Consider the following 16630-nt stretch of genomic DNA (forward strand, 5'->3'; position numbering starts at 1 on the left):
GCTCATCCATTTTCTGGCAGGGTGGGTGGGGTTCCAGGATGCTCCTAGGACTTCTGGCCAAGTTTCATGACTGGAGGCAGTCATGAAACATCCATATCTTCCATGAACACAAATCAAAAATCGTAACTGTAAAACAGAGAAAGAAATCCATCTGCATTTAATATTACTCTAGTTTCTACTTTCCATCCCCACTTCACACCTCAGGTGGGTTTCACCCATGTTTATTTCACGAGGACCTGTAGTGGTAGGACAAGGGAGAACGGCCTTAAGCTGAATATTTAGACTAGATATTAGAAGGAAATTCTGTACTGTAAAGGTGGTGATGCACTTGAGAAGATTTCCCAGAGTGTTATCTGGAGGTGTTCAAGCCCAGGTTGGTTGAAATTTTGAGTAACTTGGTCTAGTGGAAGGTGTCCCTGTCATGGCAGATGACCATTAAGATCATCTAGTAAAGATCGTAAGATTCCTTCCAAACCATTCTGAAAGTATATGATTCTCCTGCCTCAAAACAGTTTGAAAAAATAAATAATATTTCCGGTGTTTTTAAGTCATGGTCCAAAGTTGACTGAATTTAGGAATGTGTCTCTGCTGAGAAGGCACAGGGCTCCTTACAGGATTCAAAGTGATACTCCTGGATATGGAATTATTTTTTTATCTACCAAATCATGCCTGCTTATTTCAAGCATTTTACTCATCTATGCTATAACTGTCTGGATTGTCACTCCTGGCTCTGTCACATCTTCCTTTATCCCCTTTGCTTTGTGTGTGTACTTTGGATTCAGTCATAGCACAGTATCAGTGTGATACGGAAGTTACTGAGACCCTCAGCAGGAGGCTGGGTTGAGAACAATTATCTGACAGAATTGTTTAGCAGTGCAGCCCAATCCATGTTATGACCCTTTTTCTAAATGTAGATCTAATGGCACATTAAAGCAATATTACATCTCATAAAGCCTGCTGGGTAAGAGTTCAGCGAGGTTCCCCTTGCTCCCCTTCTGCACAGCAGTTCCTTTGTTATTGCCTCGCCTCTAGATCCTGTGATGGACGGGAGTCCCTTGCTCCTCTAACACTGAAATGGGGCTGCCAAGATAATTTACAGACCCTGTGGCCAAAAAAAAGTCTCAAGCCTCCTTGGGTTATCTCTCAGTCCTGCCCATTGTGCCAGCTTGTTCTCTCAGATTTTACAGATGGCAGGAAAGGTTTTGGCAACACAAACATCCTTTGGAGCGCTGGTTTTAAACAACAGCCTTGTCCCAGGTTTGCCTGTGTCTGAGGTGGTGTTTCCAGACAGAAAGCAGAAAAACAAACATAGGACTGGGGGAAGAGGGGAAGAAGGCGAGAGAGGAGAGGACAGCTATATGTGAGCTGGGTTAGCCGGGGAGATGGAGGCCAGGTTAAAGTGCCAATGCACAGGGTCAGCCCAATGGACCAGCATGTCCTGGCAGGGTGCATGAGGAAGGGCTTCTCCTGGTTCTCTTAACACTTTTGGCTTTTGCACTAGAAATCCAGGCTCGGTGTAAACAGCACGACAGCCATGGAAGCCTTTTTCTGCAGGACACAAGAGAGTGGACTAAGGTGTCTGCTACTGCCCAGATCTGGGCAGCAAAAACACACAGCTGCCTTTCCACTGGGCCCTTCCAGGCCCCGAGCGACTGGATACCCAGACACAGGAGGAATTTCTGCAGAAGAAACCCGAGGCACAGCACAGGAGCCCCGTAGCCCTCTTCATTTCAGCGACCTGAGCCGTGTTTGGGTTTGCGGTGGATTTTGGGCTCCCCTCCCGCCCAAGGAGCGCCGAAGCCGGGGCGGCCGCAGCTCGCTGCCCGCCGCAGCGCGGGGTGCGATGCCGCGGGCACGGCCGGCCGCGACCCGCCCGCCGCGGGGCCGAACGCGCGGCTGCGCAACCCGAGCCGCTTGCGCGGACGGTCCCGGCGGCGACGGGAGCTGCGGGGAGCGCTGGAGCGGGGCGGCCGGGGGGAGCGCGGTCCCTCCGCTCCGCCGGGCGGGGGCCGGGCCGCGGGGTGGCGGCGGAGGGGCTTCGCTCTCCGCTTCCCAGCGAAAGCCCAGCCCAGCGGCGGCCACGTGTCCCGCAGGGATCCCGCCGGGCCCGCTGCGGCCCCGCCGGCCGGTGCGGCGCAAAGTGCGCGGTACCGCCGGCTCTTCCTTCGCTCCGCCGGCAGCGCGGGCGAGGCGGCGGAGGGGATATCCGCCGGGGGCGCGGAGGCCGACGGCCCTCCGCCACGGCCCTGCGCGCGTTTCTTGCTCCAATAAGCAATAATTAGGTCCTCAGCTAATGAAGTGTCAGCTGATCCCCTCGCTCCGTCTACGCGCGGGGAGGCGGGGGGGCTGCGCCCGGAGACATCGCCATGGAAACGCTGCCCTCGCCTCTCTTTCCCCCGCCGCATCCCCCCCACCCCCCGTCGGCCCGGGCCGGGTGCGCGCTGTCCCCCGCGCCCCGCCGCGCCCGCGGAGGCGGGAGCATCCCGACATGGGACAGCGCTGCCCGTCACCGCGCCGCGCCGCCGTCGCCACAGAAACTTTTGTCCCGGCGGCCAATCAGGGCGCGGGGGGGGCGCGGAGCGGCGCTGGGCCCGGCCCGGTGCGCCGCCGCCGCCGCCAGCCCGGCGCGGAGCGCAGCGCGGAGCGGCGCGGCCGAGCGGAGCGGAGCGCAGCGGCGGCCCCGGCGCGCATCCCGCGGCCGGGCGCGGGCCGCAGTCGCGCCCCAGCAGCGGAGGTGCCGCACGGCTGCGGAGCGGGGGCGCGGAGCCGGGCGCTGGATGGCGCGGGCGGGCGCGGCCGCGGAGAGGCGACGAGAGGAAGCGCCGCAGCGGAGCCTTCCCCCCCCGCGGAGGGGGTGTCCTGCTTGACACGGCGGGGGAGACCGGGGGGAGCGTGGAGATCTCCGGCGTGAACTGAAGCTGTGGCAAAGGGAGGGGGAAAAAAAAAAAAAATCAGGATTTTTTTTTTCTTCTTCTCCCCCCTTTAAAAAACGGGGGTTTATGCTTAGCATCCGCACGCAAACTTACTTGAATGCCTTGTAGCCAGTTTAGCTCAGAGACCAAAGGATACCCCGCACCCGAGGAGTCCTACATGTGTGAGCACCATCATTACACTGGCAGAGCAACGAGAGCCGCCTCCTTTCCTGTACCAACATCCTCCTGGGACTGATCTCTCCTCTGGTCCAATATCCAAGCCTATCTCTTATATATGGGTTTTCTTTCTTTCTTTCTTTTTTTCTTTTTTTTCCTTCCATCGACTGGGATCGCTATATAAATAAAGAGAGGAAAATTCCTGAAAGGGCATATGAAAATTCAATGGGACTCAATATGAGGAAGTGAAATTCTCACAGACCATTTTTTAAAAATTAAAAATTATATACTTAAAACGCGGATTGGATGCGTTAGGCTTAGAAAATAGCAGGTAAGAACTTTCTTTCTTTCCAGTACCTTCATGCCCGGAGCGGGGATATCTGAAGCAAAGCCGCCCAGCCTTGGAATAAAGGGGGAGCAAAGAGACCGGTGTGCCCTTCAGTGCTTCTTCCATCCTGCGCGGCGCGGCGGCTTTGGGGAGAGACACAGCCCGCCAGGACAGAGACAGAAAGCTCAGAAAGCCTTCAGAGAAAACAGCCGAGGGCTGTCGGGGCGGACTAGGGTGGGCTTTTTCTCTTCTTTCCGTTCTTTTTTTTTTTTTTTTTTTTTTTTCCTCCCTCTTCTTCACCTGCCCTATCCAGGGTGAATCCGGGTGCAGTTGATGTATGGAAAAGAAGAAGGATCCGGGTCAATATTTTCTCTTCGCTAAGCCGAGGGATAGGATTTTAATTATTTATCCACCCGAACCCTCTCCGGGTAAGACGCTGCTGGAGCCAGTGGGATAGTCCTGCCTTGCACAATTATTAAAGAGACTGATCACGTACAGTGGAAGGATAAGAGGAACCTCCATCGGATCCGTTTTGCCTCCTGTGAAAAAAAAAATGAAGGACAACATTGCCACACTATTGAATTGATTGCTGCCCCCCCCACCCATCCCCCTCCCGACCCCCCACCCCCCCGAGCCACCACCACTACAAAAAAAAAAAAAAAAAAAAAAAGAAAAAGAAAAAAAAAAATCCGCTGGGATCTGCCTGCACCGGGACCTCCTTCGCTCCGGCTCGGAGGTGGATGCATTTTTCATGAGCGCTGGGTGAACAGGTGCAAAGTGCGGCGGGGCGGCCCGGCCCCGTACCCCGGCCCGCTTCGGGGCGGCGTGTGCGTGTCCGTGTGTCTGCCCGTGTCTGTGTGCGTGTCCGTGTGTGTGTGTGTGCGCCCCGGCGTGTGCATGTGTGCGTGTGTGTATTAGGAGATTATGGAGAGCAGCGACCGGGACATGTACCGCCAGTTTCAGGACTGGTGTCTCAGGACTTACGGGGACTCAGGAAAAACCAAGACGGTGACCCGTAAAAAATACGACCGGATCGTCCAGCTCCTGAACGGCTCCGAGTCGAGCTCTACGGATAATGCCAAATTCAAATTCTGGGTCAAATCTAAAGGCTTCCAGCTCGGCAACTCGGACGAGGTCAGTGGTGGTGCTGGAGGAGGGAAGCAAGTGCTGTACGTGCCAGTCAAAACCACGGTTAGTAGAGAATTGTCTTCCTTGTTCTATGTCGGCCGCTGCAGCCCGCTCCGGGAGCGAGAGGCGCAGGGGGAGCCGCAGCCACAGTTGGCTCCTTCCTCCCTCTTCCCCCAAGTCATCATCACCATGTTGCGTTTGCCTGTCACATTATACACCGCCGAGGTCTTTGTGGGTCCTTTTATTTAAAGCGATCGTGCGCACAACGCACCCCGCCGGGTCGGTGTCGTTCTCCTCCTCGTCCTCCTCGTCCTCCTCGTTTCCCCCGTCCCCACCGGGCCGCTGCGGCGGGCTCGGGGTGTGCTATTGTCCCGCCGCTCCGGCCATTGTGCCGGGCCCCGCCGCCCCGGGCAGCGGCCCCCGCCGCCGGCGGGGCTGATGGATGGCGCACGGGGGTACCCTGCCTGGCACAAAGCCAGGCGCGGCGCCGGGCGGTGGTTCCCCGGGATCTCTGCTGGGGTTCATTTATTTATTTATTTATTTTTATTAGTATTATTTTTATCCTTTTTTCTTTATTGTTGTCCCGCAGCCCTAGCGCCGCCGCCGAGCGGCCACGAATGTGCCCGGCTTGGCTGTGAAGCGCCGGCTGCGCTAGTAAGGGGCGGCGGGAGAGAGAGGATGCTCAACAAAGGGAGGACGGGGTTCCGCATGACCGAGGGAAGGGTGTATTTTGTCACACTTTCTGGGGTCGCAGAAGCCCCTCAGCACTCCGTTCGATGCAGTAGGGTAGCGTGGAATCCCCGGCAGGCGCTGGCATTACGGGCTCGGCTCAGGTCTGACAGCGGGAGAGCTATTATGCTTGGTGGTGGCAGGAGCGACAGATTTTCCTATTTAAGAAGATGGGGACTGTTGGTTGCAAGTAGGTTTTGCCTGTTGAACTCTCTTAATGTATCATTATTCTTACTTCTTATGTGCTGGGTCACGCAAGCTAAGCTTCTTTTGTCTGTGCGTGGGGCGGGTGTGGAGGGGGAGCCGAGAAAGGAAACCCGGCAATTAAAAATATTCCTGCCTGGGCATTTGGCTTGGATGAGCAATATTCTCTTTTTTTCCCTTTTTTTTCCTGGAGTGGCAGCTTATCCGGACCTAACGGGAAGGTTCTGGGTGGCGCAGCAAAGGGGGCTTCTTGGAAAGTATTCTGGGTTGGGTTGTGACGTAGGCTGCCGGGGAAATCTGCCTCTCTTTGCCTTGCTGAAGTCATAAACCTGGGCATTCCCAGGGGCTGGCTTGTATTTGCCCCCTTGTCATCAGCGCCGTCATGGCTGTGAGGAGGCAGAAGTGGGAAATCAATTTAAAGGAGATCTTCAATATGAAGATTTAAAGTAAAAGAGAAGCTCTGGACAGTTTTTTCTTTCTCTATGGTTTTTATTTACTGAAGGGTTTCAGGTCTGTCTATAGATTCAGATGATTTGGCAGATCTCTGTTTTAGTGTTACAAGATTGATTGCTCATCTCCGAGCCCAGACAGTACCATAGATACAATTTATAGCAAAAAGGTTGCCTAGAGCAGAAGCCTCCAATTATCTTAGTATTTTTAAATATCTCTTCTGCTCACTGAAATAATTATATTGAAGGGCCAGTGGGCAAGATTGTTTATTCCCAAGACTGTTATTTTCACTATGAGTTCAAAACTGTATGTAAATTCAATATTTTTAAAAATGACATTGACTACCCTACTAAATAAAGAGGATAACCTTAATTTTACACAATGGAATTTAAAAATTAAGTGCTTTTCTGGTCCTCTGAAACACAAAACTCAGTGATGATAAGCCTGTTTATTTTCTCTCACCTTTGCTAGGCCATGAAAGCCTGAAGTCCCACCTTCCATCCTGTTTTCTATTTTGAGAACACAGAATCAATTTTTATTTTTATTTTTTTCCCCGCAAGGGATTTCAGTGAGAGGTCAAGCATCTTGCAGGTCTTACCTTATGTACATTTGTAAGAATCACAGCCTTAGCTGTGAATGTCTCAGTATGTCCCTATATACGTATTTATATTTATATTGGAGTAAATCTCTTCATATAGTTTAGCAACCAAGCAGGAGTTCTAATAAAATTAGGACTACTAATGAAATAAAGAAAGGAGAAGTTAGCATGACTTATCTGTAAGCAATCTCTGAATATATGTATATAACCTGACATATAAACCTTTTCAGAAGAGGTCCTTTATGTACGTCCAATTTCCTCTTGCTGGCCACCAGAAATTTGTTGTCCAGCATAAATGGGCAAAGCGGATGCTCGGCAACATTCAGTTCTGAAAAACAAATGCCAGCCCCTCCTAAATCCATGAATCTGGTGTCACTATCCCACCACAAAAGGCAGAGGAGTATTTAAACAGACCCACAGGGTGGCAGTGGTTTGTATGAGCTACTGCCAAAGCCAGGGCAGTGCCTGCCAGGCACTGAAGGCTCAGATAGAACATGTTTGACAGAACAGGGATGCAGCTCCTGGTGCAGAGAAAGTCAGTGGCAAAGCTCCTATTGACTTCAAGAGGTCTAGAATTTCACCCAGATGGGAATGATAAGTTACAGGGGGGAAAAAATTGGATTTTCATCAGACAGTAATTGTTGGTAAACCTTAAAAGCCCATTCTCTCATTTCTTTAACTCTTAATTATTATTTAAGAGTTTTTAAATTTGTGATGATTTTTGGTTTTTCCTCCCCTCTCTCATGGTTATCCCATACATTTGGGCCTGTCCAGTCCTCAGAGACAGCCCCAAAAGGTAGCAGAGCCCCAAACTGTGAATCTCTCCTTCATCCTCTCCCTCTTTTTGTCCATCACTTGATCGCACCATAGGTAAAATTAATTTCAATTTAAAATTAATCACTACATGAGCACTCCTCGTTCAGTAACTGGACGGATGAATTTACAAGTTGGACTCTACAGATACAAGCTGGTCAAAAATAAGCAAATATTCAAATACTTTGTTAGGAATTACTCTCTCCTTGAAGCTTTAAGATTTGCTGCTCAGCTTTGCTGTCAGCCAGAGAGATTTGCTCCTGATGGTGCTGTAATCCACTGCTGCTGGTAATTAGACATCATTACTGCTGCGTTAAAGGGAAAGAGAGAAGGAGAGAGGACAGGCTGGGGCTAATTAACTACTTGATTCTAATGAAAGAAAGAGAGCCTGATAGCAACTGGGAGGTTGCACCGGAACAGGCTAGATGTACAACACAGACTTAATTGAAGCAGGGTGTCTTGCAGTCTCACAGTAGCTCAGGCTTGGTCTACTTTCATATTCTGTGGGCAGTAGTGCACGAGGTATTATTCTGTTTTTTCCTTGCCTGGTTGATAAGTAGCTCAAAATCACAGGCCTGCCTTCAGTATCAAGTTTAAGCATGCCAGCAAGGAGAATGCATAGATGATTATGTGCTGGCTTAATCTATTTTACGGGTATGGTCTCCTCAAGAGCAACAGGAACAAATCAATTTCTGAATGTTCACATCCCTCTGTGGCCTAGGAGATGCACTTTTGGTCACCAGGCAACAACATTCCCTGCAAAACAGCCATTTTAGGTCCAGAGTGGGACAGCACACAATAAGGTATTTGTGCATGCTTAAGGTATTCCTGTATGCAACCTAGTGAGTATTTCACTTCTGCAACTTTTCAAATTGTTTCTGTCACCAGGTTTTCTTTCATCAAGCCCAAGCTGCACTTTGTGAAAGCAGTGAAATGATGTCTAGCCTAGACACAATGTATAAATGAAACAGGTTAGGCCAACAAATGCGCCAAATGGTTGACACTGTTGACTTTTAATTGTTGGTACTCACCAGCCATAAGGAGGTATGGAACTAGTATCTCTCATAAGATATCCTTTCTAACTGTATACATTGTTTTTATTAATGAACAAAATTTATTTTCTGCATAGTTTCTTTAGCTGGAGCTGTTTATTGATTGGCAACTTGAAAACAAATTTCTCCTCATCACTCTCCTTTCTCTGGCTTGATGTTGTGTGTGGACACAAATATGGACTCTAAAAATTACTCTTGATTTAAAAAGAAGTTATAAAATAATGGCCCAAGTGGTATCAGCAGACTTTAAGAAGAATTTTCTATTAAAAAAGGAGGGCCAAGTTGACTGCAGGATAGCTTTTAAATATAGAATTTACACTGTGTTAGCAAACTATTAGAATATAACCTTAAAGGCCAATTTCAGATTACTTTTATGTCATTACTAATCTGAAATTACTCATTTGAATTTAATGATATCACAGATGTAATTTGAATTTAATGATATCACAGACCTAATTTTCTTGTGCTTTCTTTTATATTTTCCAAATATAAGCAGAGAATGAACTTTCATTCTGAAACCAAATTTCTTTTAGCTTAAATCTTTAGATTCTCCAGGAGGATCTGGTACCTCATGGGTTGCTGCTACCAGACCAGCAAGGCTTTCTGCAGGTGCAGGGCTGTACTACTGAACCTGATTACAGGATTTAAGGCTTAAAATTATAGACCAGTCAGCTCTAAGGAACAGGCTATGTCCCAACCCACCTCTTGTTCTGTTGGACATGAATAATAGTAGATAGATACAGTTTATGTTCCTTTTCTTTTTAGATAAATTACTTTGTTTATGAACAATAGAAAAAACAGATCACAACATAAATAGCTCATAGGTCAAAATTTATTGCTGTAAATTATATTACATTCAAAATTGTTCATTATTTTAGGGCATTTTGTAGCAATTTGAAAATAGGCATCTTTTTTTTTTTTTTTTTTTTCGCATTTTGCCCCATTTTTGTACTCGTCAATAGAAAAAAAAATGTGTAGAAGTGTTTGTCAAATGTATATTGGTAGCTCTGTAGCCCACTGAACTGCCAGCACATAATGGCAGTAAGTACCGCAGAAAGGCGACGCTGAGGGTGAGCTATAATTTATCCCAAGGTACAATGTTGGGGAGTTTTACAGTCCCATTAAATGCACCTTCCAGGCTCAGGAGTGGTATTCAAACCCTGCCACATCCTCCCTGTTCTAACTGCCCACCACATTTTCCTTAACCCCTGTTCAGGTCTGCAGAGCTCTGTCTCCTCCCATTACCCACAGCCTCTGCCCTGCTGTTTGCAGACCTCCCGATGGAGTCGGAGAGGAGGGATGCTGGTGAATCAGAGAGGGAGTGCTGGAAAATGGTCACAGCAGATGGAACAAAACCGGTTTAGTTGGCAACTCTTAATGCAGGCATTCAGGGGAGTGTTCGTGAATAAAAAGAATAACTCTGTCCTGGAATTAAAAAATGTTAAAGTGCCCATATGTAAGATGCCATCTCCACATGCATGTGTGAGAGAGGCAAAGGGACAGGAGAAGCTGAGTTTTCTCAGTAACAATGCTAAGTTGGAATTTTCGAAGAAAAATTATACAAGGAGAGAATATTTTTATAAACTAAGTGTTTTAAGGTTAGAAGATGTTGACCTGACTTTATAAACATGAAATAGGGTGTAGCAGTGTGCAAACAAAACCTAGCACTGATGTATCCATCCCATACATACACATGTAGTGAGAGACAGGATGAAAAATTCAATGCTATCACCTGGGCAAAGGCCAGAATTGCATCTTAAAAGCCCAAATCTTTCCAGTGATCAGAAATAAAACCTCACAGTTTGATTTTCATGTTTCTGTAAACCTTTGCTGCAAAGAATGAGGTGATAGTGAACTTGTTTATTCGTTCTTTCTCCAAGTCTCTTGTCTGTGAAGCTGCTGTGGATTTGGTCATGATGCAAGGACTGCTGCTCAGATGCTCCAGCCCTGATTTTCTTTGGATGCACGAGTGCTGTTTCAGTGGCTACACAGCTATGTGATCAGTGGGAAATAAGCTGGAAGCTTAGGGCTAAAATAAGCTGTTAGGCATCAGTACAGCATGATGGGACTTTTTCTGATCTTTTTACAGAGAAACTTTCATTCTCTATCCTCTGGTGTGATCACCATTGCTGTTGTTCAACTCTAGACTGAAAGGAGACAGGATCTGGGAAGATTACACAGACTGCAGGTAGAGAGGGCTTCCCATGGACAAGGGTCTCTGGGGGAAGAAGGCTAGTGCCAGTGCTGGATGAATGAGGGTGTAATGATTCAAATTTCATTTTACACTACAAAAATAAATTAAAAATGGCTGACACTGAACTGTGAGTTTTTTTGCTGTTGAAAGGAGGCAACTAGCAGCTGTAGCGTTTGGTCTGAAGGAAGCTATTTGAGTCCCAATCTTCCCCAGTTATGCAGGATACACCTGTTGAGAGTTTGCTGGTAAAAGAGGAACAAAATAAGCAGAGCATATAAATGAAGTAGATGTGGAGAAAGATTATGAGACAGTGTGGCAGGAAACACACTCTCCAGAAGGCAGAATCATACCAGATTCTGCAGCCTCCCATGCATTGCAGAGCATCACAGGCATCTTATGTTCCTTGTTGAGTAGGTTGACTGGTCAACACAGTTGCCAAAATTAGTAGAGCTTTACAGGGTGTAAAAGATGTTTTTGTCTTGTCTATCTCATTTTAAACCTGCTAGAAGCCTCTCTGACTTTAGAAAACTCAGGCAGTGTTGGTGCAATGAGAATTGTTTCCATTGTTCTGCAAAAGCACTGAAAGTGATCCCACAGCTTGCTTAAATTACCCTTTTGTTCTCTTTAAACCGATGAGTCTCAAAACTTTACAATTCCACTAGTAAGGTATTTTTTTAATGGTTTATGAACATACAATATCCAGGCACTGTCAATATACAGGAAAGAAATACCACAGATTATGGTATTGAGCATGTTCTCAGATGCACATGGATTTTCTTAATCAACTTTGTCACAGACAGTTGTACAGGCTTCTAACTGCTTATTCAATAAGTCTGCAAGCTGAAAAACTTGACAGTTACTGTGTGCATTTGCTGGGATTACAGCCTAGTTCTTGAAATTCAAATGGGGTGTTTGAAACATTTCCTTGTATATGTGGATACTCTTCAACTTAAGGGGCTATCTGTAGCGAACAGTTTACTTAATAAAACTGATCTATATTAGACTTAACCTCAAGTACAGACTTTTTTCAGAAACAAATATTCTGTATAGACTTAGAAGGACAGTGTTTATCAAATGACCTATTTCTGCCTAGGATGAAACCCATTCAACCTTTTTTACTCGAGAGCTTGTAATTAAACTCCTTAGAGAAAAGAGAGGTTTTTTTCTATTATATTGATAGTAAGGTCTGTGTGTCTGAAGCCTTTGTCCATTTTGTTACCCCAGAGATTTTAATACAAGACATGGATGCTACAACATTTTGACTGTACTTAGAGAAAATTTACGTGGTGAGATTACTTGCACTTAAATTACTTATCAATCTAACTTACTGTGAAGCTTTTAAATGAATATGACTTGTGATTGCTCTTTTTTTTTTTTTTTTTTGCCTCTGGATTTACCAGGTGGAGTTTGTAGAAAACTTTTGTTCAAGGCAGATACAGAGCTGAAGTAGCTGCCACTAAATCATGACCTATCTGTAGGGTAAAGCAGCATTGTGCTGGTATATGGGAAATCACATTTAGGAATGGACTTTTACTACCCTGAGCTACTAGAAGATGAGTAACAGGCAAATCATTATACAGGTAATTAGATACAATAAGAGAAGAACAGTTAAGGTATGGCCAGAGGTTTCAGTGGACAGGAAAGATGAGGGCTATAAACACATTTCACAAAACTTTATTTTTCAGTGTGTATCTTTTCTGATATGGGTGATAAAGAAGTATCTATCCTGGGTTTACATTTTTCAGGTGATAAAATTGAAGAATGGACAGAGAGAACTAAAAAAGAAGGGATATTAAATTGCAGCGCATCACTGGGACTTGCACAAATTCAAAACCACTAAAGAACTTAAGAATCAAGTAACTAAAATACTACTAAAATAGACTATTTGCCACTATATATGACAATGATACAGCAGTATGGACAAGAATGTACTAGAAAGGGAAAAAACAGGGTAGTAAAGAGCTCATAGAAATAACAGACTAGTGGACCATATGTCAACACTAAGAAAAAAAAGTCAGTAAGAGCCATTAAAAATTATCTTAAGCATAAATATGAACTGGAGCTGGTTGGTGGAACTCATTTGGATTTTGTGGCAGTTAATGATGTTCTTCTAACTTGTTGTGTTCAAGAATCTTTCAGAAATTTTCAGGTGAAAACATTGTTTCTTGCTTCCTTCTGAAATGAAACCCATCTGATACAGACTTTATTAAAGCAGGGTTGCGACTTTGGCTATGATGGCAAATTAAAACCCATGAAGAAGTAGGAAACCATAGCAAGAATTTGAGAGCTATGCAATGCACTCCGATGTGCATATGTACACACGCATACACCTATTTATACACATATATATAGACATACATATATATACATAATATATATATATACATACATACATATATATATACACCTAAACCTCAGGGAGGTGAAGGGTTTTCAACACTGGATGGAAATGCAAATTAATTAGGTCAAGTCAAAGAAGAATTGGGAGGTAAAGTAGAAATATTGCAACTTAGGGGGAAAAAAGGGAGAAATCATGGCAGAGGCAGAATTCCCTACAGACCATCGCCAGATAATTTACATTTTATGCCATCATGATATTAGCTTTTGGAGAGGAAAGGAAGAATTCAAGCTTTTCAATCACATCTAAAATAGACAGAATTAATGTATTATCTCCAGGGAAATATTTAGGAATGGTTTCAAACAAATCAATAAGTGTATCCAAAATGAGCACAGCACATATAACAAAAACTGGCATTTAGGAAAAGTATAGAGAATAACATTGAAAACTTATTATTCTCATATATTAAATGGTATGTCCTTGCCTTTAATAGCATGCTTAGTGTATTTATCTCATCTCTAAAAGGTTGCAAAAGATGAAATATCCACAGAAGGTAACCAAGCTTATCAAAGAAAAAGGCTACTTACATGAGAAGTAGTTTAAATGGTTATATCACCCAAAAAGAAAAACATTAAGAGAAAAAAAATGCTCAGCAGAAAAGAGACATGTAATAGGTAGAAAGAAAGTGAGAGAAATAGTGTGGTATAAATACTGGTGAACAGCAGAGAAAATTCAGTCACTACCCTTTTAAATTCTATTTCATGTTCCTCTTTTGACAACCATCTGAGAAGGTAAATTCAAAGCTAGGCCATTTTTATAAACCAAAGTGTTGGGAATGGAAAGTCTGTACTGCTGTCCCTAGAGAAACCCTGACTGATTAATCTAAAATTTTGTCTAAGGATTTTACAGGAGCTCTGTGGCTCTCATAAGGATGTAGCATGCTCTTTATGTCAGTTCAGCTTTGCAGGCTGGAGCAGAAGTGAGGACAAGGTCATGTTCATGCCCTTCCGTGCCATCAGGAGCAAGGGCATTGGTGTGATGGCATGCACTTGCTGCCTGGCTCTCACCTGGTGTCTTGCAGCATCTCCCCAGGTGTTGTCCCATAGAGCCCCTATCAGGGTGAGTCATGTTCCAGCCCATCCATTAACACAAGAAAAGACTGGTGGGGCATCTTGAAATCCCAGCATCCTCCCATCCCCTTCCACTTTGTACTGAAATTTAACACTGCTGGTGGTATCAGCCTTCATGTTCTTGTTTCATTAATAGCTTATTAAGTTTTAGGTATGTCTTCTTAGGTTGGCTGATGCTATAGCAGTAGAAAATAAATCGGTCATTATTGCACAAGGCACAGTATTTTGGTTAGGAATTTGTTTATTTACTAATTACTGAGCTCTGAATTGCAGACTCCCTTGCAGACTGGTACTGGATGGTTTGTTGGTCAGTTGAGCTGTAGCAGTTTCTGTAGCTCGTTGCTCAGGTAATATCACTAGTCTGGAGGAAGGAGGGACACAATCAAGTTTCTGAGGTCCAGCACTACCCTGTGTGAATCAGTGCATGAGATTATTGTGGTTTACACAGAATGTTTGCAATGTGCTATAATTTACTGCACTTGTGGTGAGAAGGAACGTGCTGCTTTCACCTTTGTATTTTTGCCTGCCTGTGTCAGCTTTTTGAGTGTGTGTATTTGTCGAGACTATTACCAAACCCTTACTGTGATGGGAAGAAAAGAAAAAAGAGTAGAATTGTTAGAGAATTAATGACAAATATGAGAGGAATTAATTCATTCAAATGATGGCAATTTCTGAAAGACTTTGCTTTTTGACCAATGGGGCCAGGAAGTATGGCATATACATAATTAGATAACTTGTCCCATTGCATTTCTCAAGAAATGGCAATCGAAAAGAAAAAAGAATGTAGCTCCCTCCTTTCTCCTTGAATCTAGACATAGTCATAGCTTTTTTTTGTGTCATCTTCTGATAACCTTTATCTTTTTATATTCTGAGAGTTCAGTAAAGCCCCCTGGCTATGGTTGCTGTAATACTTAAGTATTTAATTTGTACTGAGCAAACAGTCAGCATTTTTTAATGAGTGCTATATTTGAATGCCAGCCATCCATCCAAAATCTGTAGTTTAGGCAGATCTCATCCATTTATCTCTTTTTGTCTCAATTTGGGCTTATCCAACAATGAAATGGGATAGAAAATCCCGTATGAATGCAGCAGCAAAAACCAGAATTCTCAAAAGGATGTTTATTGTAAACTTCTTGCACATTGACCCTGTGTTTGACAAATCCTCTGCCACATCTTACTAATGTAGAAGGCCTCATTATCATTATTTTGGTGTAACTGAGAGTTGAAGTAGGCAATTGTTAAATTTGCATCTAAGCAAATTATAAAGCAATATAAATAAAGCTAGCTTTGGAAATGAATAAAGCTAGTTAAAATAAGACTAATTTCTTCTTTTTATTTGCCCCTCTTTATAAAAAATTTAAGTATAATTCTCTTCATCCCAATTTTGGCAAGATACATAAGACTTCTAGAAACCTGTGGAACTGAAAATACTGTTTTACCTGTATTCCTAATTGAATCTCACATTTTGAACTGGAAGCAAAAGCACTGCTTTCAAAAGCTGAGTAGGAAAAAGCATTTCTAAATAGCAGAAAGCAGGTCAAATTTTATTAATAAGTGGAACATTTCAATTAATAGAATTGTAATGAACTATGTATTTTTTCTTTTACTTATCATTGAAATTTAATGAATGTATAGGTAATTACAAGATTTCTTTTTTAATAAATTTAATTTTAATGGATGTAAAGTCAGGAAAATTTTTGCATATACAGACTTCAAAACATCCAAGAAATTTGCATTATCATTCTTGCTGTAATTTAAAAACAGGCAAATAAGTAAAGTACAATACAGATGATTAAGTGATAATATTTTAAAGTAAATTAGTATGTTGCCTAATAGAGCCAAAGACTGAACCAACAGAGCTAAAATAAAGCTGAAAAACTGTAGCTGAAGGAAGTTGGAAGGAGTTAAGCCGGTGACATTTGTGAGGCTTTGAAGGACCTGCCTGTCATCTTAAATCATGCTGGGTGAAATCCCCTCCTGGGATAGGACCAGCAGAAGGTCTGTGAATAATTTTTTAAAAAAATTTGGCACAAAGGTTATGCCCTTGTTTTGAAGACATAATGCAGCCCCTGGCTGATGCTTGCGCTTTGCAATGGTCAGTGCCCGAGGCAGGAGTCCACCCACAAACCACAGCCCTGGGCACTCAGTGCCCCCATCAGTTGGTGTTGGTTGACTGGGTAGCAAGGACTGAACTCTCAATGGGATTCATTTAGATAATATTTTTTTTTCTATTTGTGAAGAATAATTTATATGTCAGTGTTATCTGGTTTTGCCAAGGTAAATTCCAATGTGCTAGAGACCAGTGCTTAGCAAGCATATAGAGAAGTTTATAAAATATATAAAAATATCTAGGAAGTTTTAAAATAACAACTAAAGCTCTAAAATAACAACAGGGGCACCCTGCTCCCACCTCTTTGGTTATAATCTTCTGCAACATCAGAGTGCACTCAATGCAATGCACTATGCAGACAGCTCTCTGTTGTAGAAATCCCCAAGTTCTGATTGTTCAAGGAGAAATAAACCAAACCAGAGAATGAGCTTGTTTTCAATCCTTTAAGCCATACATATATTTAAGTC

At 44.1% G+C, this 16630-nt stretch overlaps 1 protein-coding gene across 4 annotated transcripts in view; it reads left to right on the forward strand.

Moving 5' to 3' along the window:
* The first annotated feature begins 4070 nt into the window (after positions 1 to 4070).
* NOL4 (nucleolar protein 4) overlaps positions 4071 to 16630 on the forward strand; it is a 189293-nt gene continuing 176733 nt past the window's right edge. The window contains exon 1 of one of the 4 annotated variants that reach the window (XM_077783766.1): positions 4071 to 4608. In XM_077783766.1, coding sequence (XP_077639892.1) covers positions 4342 to 4608 — 267 coding nt within the window. In that variant the 5' untranslated portion in view covers positions 4071 to 4341. Of the gene's footprint in view, positions 4609 to 5238; positions 5465 to 16630 lie in introns of those variants that run through there. The other 3 variants (XM_077783765.1, XM_031504026.2, XM_077783767.1) reach the window with 3 other exon arrangements.

Source organism: Lonchura striata, chromosome 1 (assembly GCF_046129695.1).
Source record: "Lonchura striata isolate bLonStr1 chromosome 1, bLonStr1.mat, whole genome shotgun sequence".
Classification (NCBI taxonomy): Eukaryota; Metazoa; Chordata; class Aves; order Passeriformes; family Estrildidae; genus Lonchura; species Lonchura striata.